At 42.8% G+C, this 18,996-nt stretch overlaps 1 protein-coding gene across 1 annotated transcript in view; it reads right to left on the bottom strand.

Moving 5' to 3' along the window:
- Positions 1-18,996, bottom strand: part of ADGRL3 (adhesion G protein-coupled receptor L3) — a 482,547-nt gene that overhangs the window by 4,120 nt on the left and 459,431 nt on the right. Inside the window, exon 24 of the mRNA XM_059470076.1 lies at positions 4,248-4,376. Coding sequence (XP_059326059.1) covers positions 4,248-4,376 — 129 coding nt within the window. The remainder of the gene's footprint in view (positions 1-4,247; positions 4,377-18,996) is intronic.

Here is an 18,996-nt window from a genome sequence, read left to right as displayed (position 1 = left end):
GATGGAGTAGTTGCTGTATATGTCAAGGGCTGGAAAGCGCTACTGAAGGCTTCTTCTTGCTTTTGAATGAAATGCCCCAAATGTGTTGGTCACCTTTTGGGTTTCTGAAGCTTAGAGGGTGCTGCTGTATCCTGGGTTTCCCAGCAAATGAGGGAGCTATGCCAAAAAATCAACTAGCCATCACAGACATAGAGCAAAGCCGTTGATTTTCACGGTGAAAGATCTCCAACCGAGTCACGATGCTTGGGGAGAAATGAAAAGTGAGCATTTTTGGGGGAGGACTGTATGTAATGGGTGAAAGGTACAACAGCATCTGTTTGATGGTTATGCTGAGTAAGGTATGCATTGAGGCACTGAGCACTGTGCTCCTGCTGCCAATGCATAGATCTGGGGTTTAGTGCAGAAATAAAATGGGAGGCATTGCAAGTGAGAACAGAGTGGGGGCTGCAATGAAACACACCATATAAAAATGCCATGACCTCGCAAATAAAAACACGAAGTTGGGAAAAAAAAAAAGCATACACAACTAAACAATAAACTATGCTGGGTAAACAATACCACAAAAATGAGAAATAAACAAAGGAAGCATCATCTAATCTCATCTATATATATATATATGTAAACATACATATATATATACATACATACATTCACACGCATACACATATATATACATGTCTATTCATAGTCTTTTGATTTCAAAACTGTGAGGGTAATTTCCTTTATTAACTACATCATCTATATGTGATGCAATAAAAGTGAACTAAAAAAAATTACATTTGATATGCAATGTTTAGCTTTACTCCCATACTTGTCTCTCTGTAGGGCTCTAAACGACAGCATGAAGAAAAGGAAAGAAAAAACAACAAGTAAGCTTACAGCGACAGTAGGAGAACATGAGTAAAAAGCAAATTGATGATATGCAGAAAAGAGAGTTAACGGAAATAATTTCCACTGCCCAGAATACATGAATTTGTTATAAGGTTTATTTCAGGTTAAAAATATTGACATTTTAGACAGAAAAAAAATATTTTACGCGCAATAGTCAGTAGTCTACATTTTTATTTAAAAAAATTATCACATTTAAACTGTTTTCCAATGCCATTATAAAATGTTCAGCGTGCAACACAAACGAAGAAATAATGCCAGGAAATTTAAGAAAAGTTTAAAGTTGGTAACGGTCATGTTTGAAAAGACAGGCATTGTCAATGTTACTTCCAAAGTCTTAAAATGAATGGCTTTACTTACTGTTAGGTATAATAACCCCTGGTAGCTGAAACTGAATTCTGTTTCCTTACTAAAAATGTTTTGCCGTCCATCTTTTGCAACAGTGCTTTGTAAGAGTATGATTTTGCTCATCATGGGGCTGCTGGCATTTTACAAACTTTGGTAAGTGTGATTTTTACTTTAACCAAACATATGGCAAACTACATGGACTTGGCAAAAAAAGAAACAAACAGAAAAAAAAAAAGAAGAATAGTAGTTTGGATAATGGCATTGCTAGAGGAAACTATTAAGAAAGGCTTAAAACAAGAAAAGTCAGAGAATAAGATGAAGAGGCAGTGATAACGCTCAGCTTCCCACTCCTCAGCTGTCTGTTGGATTTGAAGTAGAGCTTGCTAATGGTCATTAATGCTTGTGGACACCTTCTCTCAGAATTAATTCTGACCAAAGGTGTTGGGATGTTTTCCTGCTTTGGAGAGACTGAGCCAGTGTATGTCCCTCAGCTTCCAATGACAGTGAGCACTCGGCCCCTGACCTACCACCTCCTCCTCCCTCTACACTCTGTGTCCTATCAAGGAATTGCTTATGTCACTGGAATTTGGCCTTTTAGGGTCTGATTCCCCACCTCTTTTCAAGGGTAAGTTTTAGAACTTCCTGCCCCTGGTGATTGCCTGCCACAGATGTGGCAGCTTTGGCTTAAGCAGAGACAGTATTTTAAAAGACGTATCTGGGGAGGGGAAAAGAAACAGTTGGAGCAGATCAGTCCCTTGTTCCTTGGGGTGCCCTGCCCCATCCATGGCCAGCACCAGAAGTGGTAAATGAACGTGCAAAAGAAAGTCACGGCCTTAGTGATGTGGAATGAGTTAGTTGGATGGTGTTAGCTTGCAATGCTCACTGCACGCCAGCCACAGCCAAGGCACACCCAGAGATGATGACAGCATCTACTTTTACAATGCACTCTCCTGGCTTTAGCATTCCTGCTGGTGCAGCATCCCCAGAGGGCCACCGAGACCACTAGGCCTGGTTGGTTTTGCTACCCTTCATTTCTGCCACGGGATCTCCTAATATTCACACTTTGTAACTGTCCAGGGACCTAACCAGTTTGAAAACTAATAGCTATAGCAGTTCTGTGGTCATTAATTAACTCACAGCCTCCTGAAAACAATGGGTTAGGTTCTGCTCCCTCTGAAGTCAATGGCAAAGCTCCAGGAGCTTAAATGGGACCAGCGTGGTCCCATTCTCTTTCTTCACTTCCCATGGATGAAGCCTGGACAGGTTTCTCCATTACTTATCTAACTGTGTTGAACAGAATTGCACTAGCAAAAAAATTATGCTTTTTTTGTGGAATAACATTCTGTTAGCTCAGGTAACTGTATCAGATTTTAGTATTAAAAATTTGAAGACCATAAAATTATTAAAATAAATGTAACACACATATATGCCCATATTGCCTGGGCAGTAGCACCCAGACCTGAACATCAGGATTCCTCTTAAGGTGAATGCTGACTCAGCATTACCTGTTGCCATTTGATTTAAAAGACTCCCATAACTTAAGGTTATCATGCAAGAAACTAGTCAGAACATCAAAGTTCATTTCCACATTTGCAGTACACCGAAAATCTTAAAACTCAGAGCATTTCATGTTTAACAGTAGCCCCTTTTCAAAAAAGCATTCTTGGAAACAAATTTATTGCACAAAGTTAGCATAGTTTTGGAAATTAATAAACAGCAAAAAGGATAAACACATGTGCTTTCCTTGTGCTTTGAATGCAAATACCCTACTGATACAGTTCAACATCTATTTCTGTCATAAACAACATGCTGCCATAGAGTACAAAGGGGGTTTTCCTGCTTGCATTATAACCATCTGTCCTGGGTTGACTACTCTGAACCAGGACACCATCATTATTTTCCCTCTCTTGGATATCCTTTACTGGGAAGTGATGCCTTCATTGAGAGCTGACAGAGTGCTGGCACACTTGCACTGGAATGCAGTGCTACTCTGCAGTGATTCAGCCACCTTACAAGGAAGACCAAAAAAATAATCCCATGGAAAGGGCAGAGCAGGATGGAGCCACTAAGAGACAGGAGCTGTCAGAGCTCACACTCCCCACCTCCTCAGGCCCTACTTAAACACATCTGCCTCTCCCTCACAGAAGCACCAGGACATCAGCTTCCGAACACTGTCCCTTCCCACAGAAGCCAGAGCAGAGACAAACATGTAGGTGACAAGAGAGTGATTTCCATAGCAGAAAGCTCCATCAGGTACAACTGATTCTGCCTGTCTCTTTTCTGTTGCCAAAAGGAGGATATCAAATATTATCTAGATTCACTACACCTTCTTTCAATTATTTTTTCCCCTAACAACACAGATAAAATGTACAAATGCAAACGGCAAAACATTTCTTATTTCAGCTCTGCTCTTTGGAGCTGGCCTACACTTCTTGCTTCAACTGTCATTTTTCTTAGAGATCAAGGGCAGTTTTGTTTTATTTTGCATTTTACTCCCTGTGCAAACCAGTGCACTGCTGGCCACATTTCTGCAGGCCATTTCAAATGAGAGCAGCTTTGGTGGCAAAGGCCAGTTTAGCTTCACTTACCTTCAGTGGTGCTCCTGTTTCTGAAATGAATGGTTTAACAAGGAAATGCGCTGACAACAAAGAGAGGAATGAATGTGTCTGACAAAACACACACACACACACAAGTCCAAAACAATACAAAAGCAAGGAGACTGAAAAAAAAAACAAAATCAAAATACTGTGAATGCTTTGAGAAAAACTGACAAAAGTCTTTCAAAGTGAATTGGATTGCTCATGGAAAAATAGCATCTGGAAGATGGAAAGATGCATTGAAATGAAAGGGAGGGGAGAGGATCTTTTTTTTGTGCCCAGTTCCAAAAAAAAAAGTGTGTGTGCGTGGGGAGAGAAAAAGTAAAAGGAAGAAAAAAAAGAAAGAAATGGGCCAAAATAAGCCACAGAAAATGGAATTCTCACTAGAAAAATTAGAGAGAAACTCCAGCACACCTTGTGCGTTGTACATGCTGACAGAAGGGTTGTTATAGACCGCCGATTCCCCGAGCAATGTATTATAAGGGTTGTTAGTGCCATGAGGACGAAGCAGAGCATTGGTTATAAGATGATTAGCCATGGCTCCTGGAGCAGCCCGATAGAAAGACAGAGAAAAAAAACAACAAAAAAGGTCAATCAGGCAAATGTGGTATTAAAAAAAAGGGAAAAAGAACATTCAGAATGACAACAGTTGAAATAGTCCTGATTACAAGCAGCCAGCTAATTAGACTCAGAAAACTGTATGCCACTAAAGCAGAACAGATGTTACTGACGATGCACAAATCCAAACCAACGCAAAAGAAAATGTATCAGAAAGCGGATAAGCTACATTTATGGTGGTTCCCCAGTTGCTTGGAGTGTAAGCAAGGCTGCGCCCACATGCTTGCTACAAAGAAAGAAAGGAAGATGGCAGCCTACACAATGTGGGGGGAAAAACTCTCCGGAAAGTGCCAAATGAATAAAAAAATATATATATAATGACTAACAGACAACAGCACATTCAACTCCCACTATGTGCTAGGATCTCTTTTGCCAGACCTTCACAACGCATCTAAATCAAAAAAGCAGAATTAAAGAGAAAGGATGGAGAATGCAGCCTCTCCAAAGGCTCTCAGCATTTTTCAGACAGCAGCTGTTTGTCATGTCTAAGAGGGCAAGTTTCACTTCAGCTACTTCTCTGATATCACCATCAAGAGCATCACAACCACCTGAATCCATCCTGGAAGGTGAGAGCACTACAGCTCTGCCAGGCATTTCTACCAGGAATGAGAGTGGCCACAAAGTGCATGTCTCAAGGCTTTCTGTGTGCCCCACAAACACCTTGATTCACCACTCCAGCACCTCTTTGCTGCTATTTCCAAGCACTCAGCCAACAGCTGTCCTTTGATCTTTGGTTTATTTCCTTGGAGACACAGCCTCTGGACCTGTGCTTTTTGGGATCATCATGGCTTGGCAGGTGGCAGCAATTCCTATTGCACGCATCAATCCAGCAAGCAAAGTCTCCCCCTACCTTTTAGCTGACCTACAGGATGAAAAACCCTTAAGCCCTTGCTCTGAACCTTGTCTAATCTCCAGAGACATGACCAAATTAAAAAAACTTGCCCTTCAGGGCCCTTCCTACTGAGTTCTATAGCAGGAAGAATGTCCATGGTTTTTAATCTCCAGGACTAAACTGTAAAGACAAAACCTTTCCACCAGGAAAGTAAGTAATTGGTGGGGCAACTAGAGCTGGTTAGCACAGTACTGTCAGAGGGCTCACATCATCTGGCTGTCACCAACATCCGATATCCTCAACCCAAAGCAGTAACTGAAAAGCCAATCCTCAAAACCAGTAACTCTTTCAGGAACGCTTTTACCAGTGTCTGAGGCATGGAGACCCCCATTTGCCTCTTTCAGGTGTGGAGGTGCCTCTGTGCCAAGGTGAAGGCTGTCTTTGTGGGGCATGTAGGGCACTGGGTACAACTTCTTTGCATGGAGTTGCTGAGGATATACAAGCCCTGAGGTCTCTAGCTAGTACAAATCCCCTTAGCAGGGAGTTCTCTGAAAGCTCACACCTACTAATTATTTACAGAAAGGCAAAACCAGGCCAAACCTCAGGTTAGGTGGAGGCTGCCGTGCTTGTATGCAGGCCTGGGATGACATTTCCCCATGTCTCTGCAGGTAGAGGAGGGAGCAGACAGTTTCTTGCCTCTCCCCCATCATCCCCCAGCACTCCCCAGCCCCAGGCGTATGGCATTAGCAGGTCACTGAATCGGTCTTTTGAGCACAGGACAAAGTAGAAGGCAGTGTTGTATGGGGGCTGCATGCCAGGGAGGCTCCTCGACACATGCAGCTGGAAAAAAACAACTTGTTTTCTCTCACCTGATATTTTTGTCTATGCTGATGGAAAGCAAGATGAGCTGCTGTGTTTGAAAATAAGGAAACAAAGCTGTCTCCTGTAAGAAAACATTATATGAACGCTTAACTAAGTAACCTTGAATGTAACTAATAGGTAAATGAGTCAATTCTTTTTTTCTGCTAATGTGTTTTCTCTCAATCTCACATTCATCTGGCATGAGAGACTGTAGGAACAATTTCTCTTCTTGTGCTACTTTTATACCAGTGAGCACTAAGGCCATTAAAATTGTTTCTGCTTTCATCCCACTTTTAATCAAGCCAGGCCATAAAAGATTCAAAAAGGGGCTCACTTTTATACAAGTAATGAGAAAGTCCAGAGTTAATGCCAGCCATAAACTCATGAGTGATATAATCCTCCCATCTGAGATTTAACCCAATCTCCAACTCAGTCCCTATGAGAACTGATATGAAAAATATACCCATAGTGGGCTTTTGAGCACTTTAGCTCGAGGTGTCTTTAAATGCCATCTGCTAGAAAGAGCATCTCACCAATATATCCACACTGATCTTGTCTAGTGAACCCCAGCAGGCAGGAACAAGCTGATCCTACCAGGGCTGGGCAGGAGAAGCTGTTTTGCATGAGGGATGCTCTCAGACTGTGACAAGAAAGAGGGGATCAACCTGTGTAAGCACTTAAATGTAGGTTTGGCTTGCTTACATTTGCCATTTGCCAACACGGCGGGCTCTGCAATGAGCTGAATTCACACAAATATGGCTCTTTCAGACAACTTTTAATACATATCCATGCTTGACTAAAAACTTGGCAAAAAAAAAGTTGAAAATACAGAATAAGTAAGTAATTTTTGCTCTCAGATGTGTAAAAGATAGGGCTTGGTACTACAGTGATCCATTCCTGTATGGGGCAACCGAGCAAAAATACTCCATCTTCTGCTTTCCTCTCCCTTGATTTCATAAAGATTTTTTAATTTACTGTTCAAAATGCCACTTTCAGTGGCAGTGCTGAGTAAGTCTACTTGTGCAAATCCAAAACAAACCCTCAGCCAACATGTTTTCATATCTTTCACTACATTCAGAGACCAAACTGGGCCCTAAGCGCTCTGCAGCTTAGGTTCCCCTTGTGATGAAGTGGCAAACTTCTTACTCTGTGCACGACACAATAAATGTAACTTTGGCATCTTAAATACAAAATTCCATGTACCCTGTATTCATAAATTTGGGCTCTTGTTTCTTACTACCTGCTCTTGAGTTGCAAAATTCCCAGCCTAAAAGGGTGCTGAGAGAGGATTGCATCCAGGGTCCAAAAAGCCCACAGTTAAAGCTTTTGATAAAACAGTAATACACCACCCCCCCCCCCAAAAAAAAAAAAAACCAAAAAAACCCAAAAAAACCCAAAAAACCAGCAAACCTCTCATTATTTGGTTTCTCTTTCCCAGGAGAAAGAATGAAAAACGTAATACCAGACATACATGTAAGTATCATCCTGGCTTTTTTATACCACTTTATCATTGCTATAGCAACCAACGGGACTATTAGGAAGAGCGGATTAGGTCTGCAGATGAGGCAGGAGCAGAAGGAGCAGGTAGACTATGGAACTATGAGCTCATTTGCATGAAAATAGCCTTGGTAATAGAAAGCCAACAAAACCCCAATAAAGTAAGCATGGGATCATAGCAGCATGCTCTCCCACAACACCATGGGCGACAGCAAGGAGGGTTATTCTGCAGTCCTGTGTGCGGATGTGCATCGCTGGGGCTGCAATACAAAGGTCAGTGCATGTCCAGGTGCCCAAAACCCAGAAAGATCAGGGCTGCAAGTGCCTGCTGACCACCTGGAATCTCCTCCCTGTCAGAGCACTCTTGGGAAGGGATCCCTGGCAGCCATCAGGCCCGGCGTTGGCAATGTGCCTAATATCTTCAGCAGGCAGCAGTAATCATCACTTACTTTTATTTGTTCACTTACTGCTGGATCCTTGGCTCTCAGCATCTGTGGTGCAACACAGACCTCTCCCAGCAAACCCCATGGGTCTGTGTCATCCATGCTTTCCTACATTCCAGCAACAGCAGCCCCTATATAGATCCCTCCTTTGCCATCTGCTGCACCACCTAAGGCCAGCCCACAGCCTCCACTCTTTATTTAGTTAGGGGAACTGCCTTCTATCCAGCTGTGCTGAATCACCTCCAGTTCTGCCAGTCAAAGGCACCCTACTGAAAGCAAATGCATTCTGTCTCCAAACCCCTATCATGCTGTATACGTGTGGGGGCATGGAAAAAAGATGGGCTCCAACCCACAGGTTCACCTTTTTTTACAGCATGATGATATCATCACAACCAGCAATCGTTTAACAGCAGAACTCACACCTCTATAAAAATATTCCCTGCAACCACATTGGTACAACTATAGTCCCAAGTCTCCTTGTTTCCACTGTTATTCAACCAAAGTTCAGAACAAAACACAGCTACCAGGTCAGCTCTAATATCCAAAATTACATTCAAATTTGGGTTTCTGGAAAGGCCAGTGCTCAGCTCAAGGCTTCCTGAGGCTAGATTTCCTCAAGTGGAGGATTTGCAGGCTGTGATCACAAGTAGAAAGAAATGATGGTCTTTCAGAAGGCAAGTATTTCCTGGGTAACATGCAGATGCTCCTGCTCCTCTCACAGCACCGGTGATCCTCACGATCCAAGCACCACAGATCCAGCTGTGCTGGATTTAAAAGGCCAGGAGAAGCCATGGCCTGTGCTCAGGGTGCAGGGGGAGATCTGGAGGGTTGCACTTTTGACTCGCAAACTGACAAAAACTGTTAGGAAAACTAACCAGGACAAAGATTAAAATCCCACAAGTTTTAACATCACTGTAACCAGACACAAAGGATTCAGATAGCGACACTTAGCTGCCTTCTGTGGCTATGAAAGTAGGTATTATTTTAATGACAGTATGCAACCAAATAGAATCTTTTTCTTTCCTTTCTAAGGCAGAAATTGATGTCTTTGATGCAGGACAACATTGAATGCAGAGATAATTTTTTGGAAGAGATTTGTGTAATGACTGTATGGGAAAACTGCACCTTGTTAAACATAAGCGTGGTTTATTCACTCACTGAAAGCAAAGGATGAAAATTATGATGACAAGCACATGTTGCCAGACTCCAGAATGCATCACTCAGGAATAAAATTCAAAAAATTTCTTGTGGGCAGCTGGCTGACAAAGCCACACAGGTTACCTTGAATCATCTGCATAGTCTACCCAGCTGGAAGGGAAATGGATTCAACTGCTCCTCCAGATTTTCTGAATAATACTGTTACTCACCACTGCTCTGCCTGGCTGAAACGGTTTGAGCAGCACTGCTTTAACTGGGATCATCTGTCTGCACAGGCAACACTACCACCATGTATCTTCCTTGACTTCTGGTCTTTTCAATTGCATACCAAAACATTTTTGGTATGTGCATTTTAGCAGGGGACTGGAGAGATTCTCCCACTACTGAGCAGATGTGACAGAAGAGCAGTTTTGCTGAGAAAGGAGAATGGACCAGCTTACAAATTTAATTGGATGAACTATTCAATGCTTTAAAAATGTCCATACAAAATCAGTATTTTCCAAATTAAATGTTTTCACTTTTTGTTCTAGAAGAGTGGCTGGTATAAAAGCTGACTTTGACTTTTTGTATTATTTCAACTTTTTATTAGAGTAGAAACAGAAATAATTTAGAAAAAGCACATCTGCGTCATAACAAAATGTTTCATTGCCTCTGACCCAGCAATTCCAAAATTTAGATTTTCTTGGGCTTTGTTTGTTGCAGGAGGAATTACATGTACTGCTGTGTTTTCAATCAATCTCAGTCCTGCTTCCTCCCTGCTTTGTCAGCAATGTGGCTCCCTTTCCACAAGGTAAGGGCACAGTGCTGTACTCCTGCCTGCTCTGACCCCTGGAACACCCAACTTTTCTTGTGGTTCACATCCACCATGAACCAGGTCCCTCAGCTTCTTGCACACCATGTCCTTGACTTCAAACTGCCCTGCAGGGACAAGTGACAGCCAGGAAGAACATGGACCACTCCCTGAAGGTAGAACAGTTCCTGAGCTGTCAGGGGACATGGTTTAGCTTGGACACAAATGATGTGGTAAGAGCTCAGTCTTCCTCTAAGTGTCCACTAAAACAACCCCATAACACACTCTGCCTTACCCAAAGTGCAGTGAATAGCTCAGACTTGAGTGTCACTGGAATGGCCTCTCTGCAGTGATTTCAGTTTGTAAATTCTGGCTGGTTTTATACTTCATTCACTATAAACTTATTCCATTTTGCTCCCAGGGAAACAAAAGTAAGTTTTTAGGAGTCAAAGCTCTAGTTTTCTTTGAGACTTTCCTTACCAGCACTGTGTTCTTTTCTACAGGTAGAGCTTTCAAGTATTTAATGAATCCTGGTCTTCTATGTGTTCAAAATTTGTTTTTACAATAAATTCAATTATGACAAGCAAATTCACACATTTGCTGGAGGACAACAGGTATTTTCAGTATTTTTCCAAGTTCCTTCCAACAAATGCTCTGACATTTATATTTATCAAGCTCTGTTGTTACAATAGCCAACAGGATTCAGTTAATAAACTTCAATAAACTTCCCTATTAAATTTCTCTCAAATAGGTTTGTTGTCACTTGCAGCATCTAATCTATTCATTGTCAAGCTATTAATACTGACTGCAGTGAAATGGAGTTTCAGTAAATGAGGTTGTTAAGCTCTGGGCCATCTTCTGCCACATGAAACATCCCGTGCTTTTATGCAGAGACAGGGGAGTGAAAGTATTTCTTTGTCTCTTTTTTTCCCCCTTCCTTTCTTTGGCAATGATTTTAGATGACAAACCTTTGCTGGATTGTAATCTGCAGGCCATGTTCAAAACACACAGCTAGTCCACATCCATTTATAAGTATTTTCTCACTTGCTAATAACTTTTTCACTGCCTGGAGCAGAAACATTGTTCCAGGATGGGACATTTCTTTGTAACACCACTACCCCTTACAAGGGTTTACACCACATTGTATCTTGACTATAGAAACATACATTATCCCCAATTGTTCCTGTTTACTTCTCACCAAACCTGAGGCCTCACCGAAGATGTGCAGAGAGCCCTGCCTGTGGTGAAAACTGGACCATGCTTCCAGGAATCTATAAAAGCAGCTATGCTTTCTTCCTTCCTCCTTCACAGTCACCATATCAAGCCTGCTCTGCAGTAATACTCTGCCAGATCTAATACTCCCCAAAGCCTGCTCTGATTTCAGAAATTGCCTTGCCCTTACTTTTCCTCTTTAAAGCTGATCCACCTAATGACTGAACTTCCAATTATATGGCTGTCAATCCTAAAATCAAAGCCAGTTCATAATATCTCCCAGAGGAAGAATGTCATGTCACTCACTGAAATCACTGCAACAAATCTCAGCTAACTCAGTCCCAGGCAGCAGAGAGGCAAAATAAACCAGGAGAATATCAACAATGGGATTAATTTTGCACATAGGCAGAAATAAGAGTTAAACTCCCTAAGTTTTGATCCCTGATGCAGAAAATCATAATTTTTCTAGCATAAAATGTACAGCTGATTGAGAAGGGTGGGGCGGGTTGAAGATAAAAACCACCAGAAGCAATTTCCTAGTCCAAAAGGCTGATGACTTTACCTTACAAAGAGAAAATATTCTTCCGCTGTCACCTACTTGGAACTTCTCTTTACTTCATATGTGATTATCAGGACGGGTCATTTTGAGGCCAGTTGCTGACATTTAGCCAAACCAACAGTTGCTTAACAGGGTTGCAGAGATTTCTTTGGCTTACAAACAGGAATCCCTTGTGACAGAACTGGTGCAAAGGCATGTGGATTACTCCCTCCAAATACACCCTCCATCTAGGCAGTGGGTTCCAGGAGGGGGTATCCATGGGGTCAGGGGAGAGTAAGTGTGTCTGCAGGAGTCACAAGAGGGAACAGAAGCAGCAGAAGGGGGGGAGGATGAAACCAAAGAGCTTCATCAGGAAAATGCCTAATGGTGGTAGGGACATGGAGAGGTAAAGGAACAGCTTCCTGCAGTGGGTAGACTGGAAATTTTTAAGTTCTGATATAAATGGACTATGCTACTTCTTTTGCAGGCTGTCCCTGGAGGTGTGAGCACTAATACAAGCACTCAGGATGCTGGGACAGTGAGCACCCTTGAACACCAATCTGCCCAGTGAAGAGTAGGATTTGAGCAGCTGTGGATGGATGAGAAGCTGGAAAACAGGCCACAGGCTGCCTTTGGATTAGCAGGGCAGTGCTGTCAGGGATTCTACCCTGCTTTTTACCCCTCAATTTCCCCCAAACAAGCAGCACCTCCAAAAACCCCCTTCTCAAGTAGCAGCCTTGACTTAAAAAAAATTAGAAACTGAACAGCTAATCATATTCCAGAGGGGGAAGAGACTGGCACTGCTGCTGCTGTTTGTGGCTAAACCAGAGGCCTCCAGGCTCCAGGACCAATGGACCCCTTTGACACACAGAATAAATTTCCCAGGACTAAGGGCTTTGCAATGTGAAGTATGATGCTCAAGGGCAAGGACTGCTGCATCCCTCAGGTTCGTGCTGCAGGTTGCCCCTGCCAACTCAGCAATGGTCAGCACAGACAACATTAGGCACTGACACCTCTCAGCACTCTGCACAAAGGGACAGGTTGGGGGGAGAGTGCTTTGTTTTAGATTTGAAGCAATGACAGTGAAGAAGTGAGATTTGCATGTTGACAGATGATGGTCTCTGAATGGTCACTGAGGCTGCTGTCCCTGCCAAAGGCCAACACAGGTTCAGCTTTGATAATTCCTCTGCATTTACATCCATCAAACCCTGAGCATGACTGCAAACAGAGCTCAAAGCTTTTACAGCATCTGCAGGGGGTATTCAGTTTTAAACAGATGCGGCTCTTGCTCCACACCACATACCCAACTGTGCAGTGATGGTTCTCACAAGACCAAAGTGTCTGCAGAAGATGGACACTTTTCTTTAGCCCAATTGTCTTTGAGCTGTTAAGTGCTCAGAAACCAAGAATAACGTGCATTTTCATATCCATGAATATTCTGGTGAGTTCCCTTCATGTATCTACAGATGCATTCATTATCAAGGAGAGCAACTGCAGGCACCTTGGACATCCTGTGAGTCCTCTGCACTAAAACTGCTTACCCCAGAACCACAACTGGAACAAGACATAATGGGGAAAGAAGTGACCATTAACACTGCTGCCAACATGCATGTTCATATAGCTACAACTCATTAATTTGAGTAAGTCCCCACACCCTAAAATGATCTCTCTGAAAGAAATGACATGAAAGCTGACTGACTTAACAGGAGAAACTGGGGCACTGTTTGCTGCCAACTATAAAAAAATACAACAAATGCAAAGAAAACGGAGGAAGTATTTATTCTCTAATATCTTCAAGCCACAAGAGAAGCCATAAGTGTTAGAGTAGGTAAGAAGTGAGACAGACTGTGATAGATTATTTAGTGGTGTCCTCTGAATATCCTACCAAGATGAGCAGAGGCACTTCCATCTCTCCTAGAACTTGGCTATTTGTTTTACATGCAACATAAATTTAGCAGAAATCTCTGTCACACTGGTCACATTAATCCATCAAGGAGCAAACAAGCATCTTGAGAAAGGCTGATGCATGACAACAGTAGCACTTCCACTGTCCAAATTTCCACCTTCTCTCTGCTTTATCTAGGCAGCAAAGGGTCAGCACTGGCAAATGGGTTATAATGAGCAGCAATTGCACTTTGAAGTGTACCAAGGATGGGCTTTGAGATCCCTGGGGAATCCAAATTCTGCTCCTTCCTTTTTTTTTTTCTTTTTCCCTCCTCCCCTGCTTGCCTGTGCTTTTCAGCACACCAAATTCCACCCTGTTTTCACTGCTGTATTGGCCAGTTATGTCCACACCATGGCACCCATCATCCCTGCAGACAGCTAAAGTGAAACTTCTTGATCTTGCAGCACTGAGACACATCCAGCAGCCCTCATCTCTCAGCAGAAAGGGCAGATTTGGTGACCAAAACCTGACTTACCACAGTGTCTCAGGGCTAACCTATACCTCCTGTCTTCCAGAGTCTCCTACCAAAGGAAGAATTTAACCTTCTACTGGTGTTTTCTAAATAACTGCTTCTGAAAAATGCAGGAAAGTAAATCCACCTGAAAACAACACACACAGCTGTCCCTGCTGAATTCACAGTGCAGCTACGATTTCAGCCTGGAAGTCACAGCTTAATTATATTTTTGGGTGGGTGGAAGGAATTTGATGGGAGATTTCATTTAGAAAACAATCAGGTCTCGGTTGGGCTAGAAATCAGGATATTAATGTTCTTCATTTTAATTTTCCTCTCTGACTCAGATTCCCACTGTTTGAATTTGAGCTCAATTTGTTCTGTTCATTATGAAGAAATCCACATGAATTTGACATTAAACTGCTTACCTCTGAAAACAGTAGCAATAATTTCCCTTTTTCCTGTGTGTGTTTCAGATTAAGTCTTTGTGGTTGACATAAAAACACAGAGGAGAAATAATAAAGCAAAGGGAAATCAAGTATTTATTCTGGAATGCTACCCAGAAGAGGAAACATGCAACAGCACTTATGCATTGGGAAGAAAAAGCAAGGGGGAGTGACAAACAATACCGTATCTCATTTCCATATCCCATTTCAGCCCATTTGCATGGCAGCAAACAGGGAATGAACAGAGCTTTCCTAGTCAGGGATTATATCTGTTGTGCAAATACAGGGGATCCGAGGGCTTTGTGATGGCCCTGACGGGGTTTGCTGGCAGGGGCCTTCTCCCTCATGAATGGACCCTTAGGGCCACATGGATGAATTTGTATTCAGGACTTACCATCCTTCAGGAAGAGCTGCCAGGGGTCCTGGGCTCCCATCTGCAACAGCTTTTGAGGTCCTTATGACCCCCATAGGCCTTGGTAATCTTGATGAGATACACCAGGAAGGCACAGCCCTGCTGGCTCTGGCACCCAGCCCTTGCCTTGTGGACCTTGGACCTGCCTTGTAGCTCAGTTTCCAGCCCTGTCTCTGCCAGTATCTCCTGGTGGTCTGGACCAGGCTCATCCCCTCACCTTGTCCAGGGCTCCTGCCTTAACCCCCTGTGGCCCAAAGAACCATCACTGAGGTTTTGGATGGTGCATGACTCTCCCTCAGCTCCCAGGTGCTCTCCGTCATGACACAGCTCTGCTCTTAGAGCTCCCTGCTGTTTCTTTTCTTTCACACTACTGGAGCAGCAGGAAGTGCCTCCAGAGGACCTCCATGGATGAGAGTGATGGGGATGGAGAGCTATATATATATATATGAAGACAAGAGTGTACATACTCATGTTTCTATTCCAAGACTGCTATTGGGATAAACTATTAAATTTGCTGTCTAGTTTATAAACTAAGAGCTAAGAGTCGGTGCATTACAGCAGGAGAACAGCACTTGACCCAACACAACACACTTCTGGAGCAGTTTCTATTCTCTATGAAATCTGGTGGCTTTACCCCTGCCCCAGTTATTTCTCTGAAGAGGGAAAAACTACTCTGTGCTAACTTGAATTGATATACACAACTCCATCTGAGCATTTTCGTTTTACAAAACACTGCCTTGCACCAGTGACACAGCCCTTTGGCTCTGCTGCTCTTGAGCCTCCCCAAAACAAGGAACAGGCCCTTCTTAAACAGATAACTTCCACTTTTCCTCTGGAAAAAAAAAATCATACCACCACTTCCCTTCCCCCAGCTTGAAAACCTGAAGAGTAACAAAGCACCACATAGTTCATAAAGATTTTTTTTCTCACCCAGTTGTCTCATATCCAAAGAGAGACAGTAATTACTGTATTACCTCTCACCTAAGACATGGATAAAAATAGGCTGGTGTCACATTGCTATGACTGCTTGTTTGCAAGGCTGGCTGAGCTATCCCAGAGCTTTTTGACATTAACACTTCAAAAGTACAAACAGACCCATCCCTCACGATCCTGAGGTGGCCAGCTGGATGCATCCAAAGCTCAGACAAGCTCTGTTGCTTCTCCTTCATACATTCCACTTTTGAGCCTGCAAAGCACTGAACTCCAGCAAACAGTCCATCCTACAGGCACTCTTTTTGAACTACTTTTTCAGCACTGCATCCCAGTGCCTGCATTAAGATCACACACCAAACACCCTGCAGGCAAAGGGAAACTTCCTTTTCCTACTTATGAGGTAATCAGCTTGGTTCAGCTTTTACACCTCTGAAGTTTTCAGCACTAGGAAAATAAATGTAGAGCACAGGTTGGATGTGAAATACACAGAAAAAGTATGCAGCCAGACCCAGGGTGTGAAAAATTGGACAGAGTTGCAGAGTGGGAATGCAAGGAGCAGAATTCCCCCTGGATCCTGAAACTGAGACCATGATCATGGGCTGGACAGGCATGCTCTTCATTCGACAGTAAAAAAGGAAACCCACAGCCAGTTTCTCTTCCCTTCCTCCTGATGTCAGTGATAAAACAACCCCGAATTTACATCACTACAAAGCTATAATGAGCAGCAAGGGGAAACAAAGGCAGACATACTTTTTATTAATCAATAATTAGATGCTACCTTCAGGAAATAATCTGAAATAGTCTTATATGCCTTAGGACAGAATAAAGTTTTCATTACAGACCACATTACATCAGGCATATTTGGGGTTATGCGTGAAATTCCTGGTGTGATAAATTCAAATAAGTAACATTATGGTCAATTACCTTGGCAGGGAGAGGGCAGAATAGAAGATAAAAGAGAATATGAAGCTGAAAGAGCCATAAGCAGTGTGTTAGCTGCTAAATCAGAAAAGGACATAGCTGTATGTCTAAAGGAGGCATACACTAACTCAGATACCATGTTCCAGACTGATGCCCAGCAGGTTCATGAACGAAGAAGGGATGAGATGTCATACAGAAATGCAGGTCATCATACAGGAAATACAGATAGCTAGAGCAGTCTTGCCTGGGATGTTACCATGTGGCAGGAGGCTGTGAATATGATGAATGGTATCAGGGAAAAAAACAGGTTTCAATGAGATAGTACCCCAGTTAGAGGGTGTCTCACTGCTTTCAGCTCCCCCAGCAGAAATATTAAAACTCAGTGCTGGCTCAGGACATGGAGAAATGGAGTCAAGCTCCAAGACCTGGATGCTAGGACAATTCTGGGGACAAATGACCATTTTCTTCCTGTTTTAGAACACAGACTGCTCTTTGAAGGCTTTGGGGAAATTGCCAGCACATATAGAATGTTTAACTTGGGACAATACAGATAATTTGTGCAAAAGGTGTCTAGGCTGGGAGAGCTGGAGTGGGAGTTTTGAACAGAAATAAGACCCCGTTGTATCAACCTCAGGCAAGGAAAGCTACTGACCATACAGTTCAAGGCTCACATTTGAATCCTCTGAGTCTCAATAACGTGCTTGTAAATAAAACATTAATGAAACAGCTCCTTTAAAGATGAATATATATGTAAATATTAGGAGTAAGACAAGAACTGTGAAAAACACATTGCCTCACTGCTCTGTTCTGACTGCAGTTCTCTGGAGAGTTTTCTTTGTGGAAAGCCCTAAGACCTCAAATGTTGCTTTTCAGCTGAAATAAACAGGATAAAGGGAGAAATACCTGGAGAGAATACTGTTGATATCAGGTGTTTTTCCACGTGGAACTGACCACCTGCTGCTTTGGAGATGCCATCTCCCATAGACATATTTTTAACCTCCACTTTGCAGATACTTCTGTTTACCAGACAAAATCCCCCAAAACCCAACAACAACAAATATTGTGCCTGCCTGTGTGAAAAAGAGGGAGGATGACCATAGAACTGTAAAACTTACTCAGGTCACTTCAGTGTTCTACCTAAAAGGCTTCCCTTCTAGGACACTTATCAGGCTGTTTCTGTAGCCAGTAGAGAGATTCAGGCCCTTCAGGTGATTCACCTCATCCAGTGAGGAAGGAAAGTATCCTTACACAAGGAAAATATCTGGAGGAAACATGCTTTGAAGATGCTTCCTCTCCCAGTTCATTTCCCAACTGACCTTTAAATAACAGGCACATATTGTAACGGGCTCTCACCACACTGGGATGAATGTTGTCCACTTGAAACCTCTTTGCTTGTCCCAGATGACAGACATACTTGCCTCTTGGCATAGAAAAAAGTACACAACCAAAAAAGGAGAGACACTTTTCTTTTGGTAACAAAGGCAGGAGATCCTGTTTGCTAAAACACAGTCCTTGGTAACCTCAGATGCATCAGAGAGCAAGTTCAACTTCTGTGCTAACTGGAGGAGCAAATATTTAATGCATAACACATTCTGGTTTGCCACTGAGATGGAGCAGTGGGATGGGTGGCTGAGGGAAACAGTGGCTCTTGCTGGAACCTCTGTGTGACAACCAATTCCTCCCTCCATTAGACCCAGACTGCTGCTCTGCAGTCTTTAATGCAGAGACAGAGAGAGATGTGAAGGCCATGTGTGTGGATAAATCAGGGATGTGCAGTAATGAAATGTTATAGTCAACTTTATTAATGCATCTTCAGTGCAAAGGGAAAATATCCTGGCACAAAAGAAGACCAGTGAGTTGAAGAACACTACAGCTCCATGTTACACTGCCTTCCTCCTTTGCACTGATTTGGGCAGTGCATATAATGCTCAGAGAACAGAATCATGTACCCCTTGTTCCCCCACCACTCAATATTACTCAGCACAGTCAGAATCCTTCAAGCCTACCCTCAGGCAAAAATCACCCTAAAATCAGTGAGAATAAAGACTGAATAGGAACCAAAGTACCAACTCAATTCTCAGCTGAGCTTTGCACACCAACCATCAG

Source organism: Ammospiza nelsoni, chromosome 4 (assembly GCF_027579445.1).
Source record: "Ammospiza nelsoni isolate bAmmNel1 chromosome 4, bAmmNel1.pri, whole genome shotgun sequence".
Lineage (NCBI taxonomy): Eukaryota > Metazoa > Chordata > Aves > Passeriformes > Passerellidae > Ammospiza > Ammospiza nelsoni.
The sequence above is the reverse complement of the archived record's forward strand: the minus strand, read 5'-3'. Positions and strand labels throughout refer to the sequence as shown.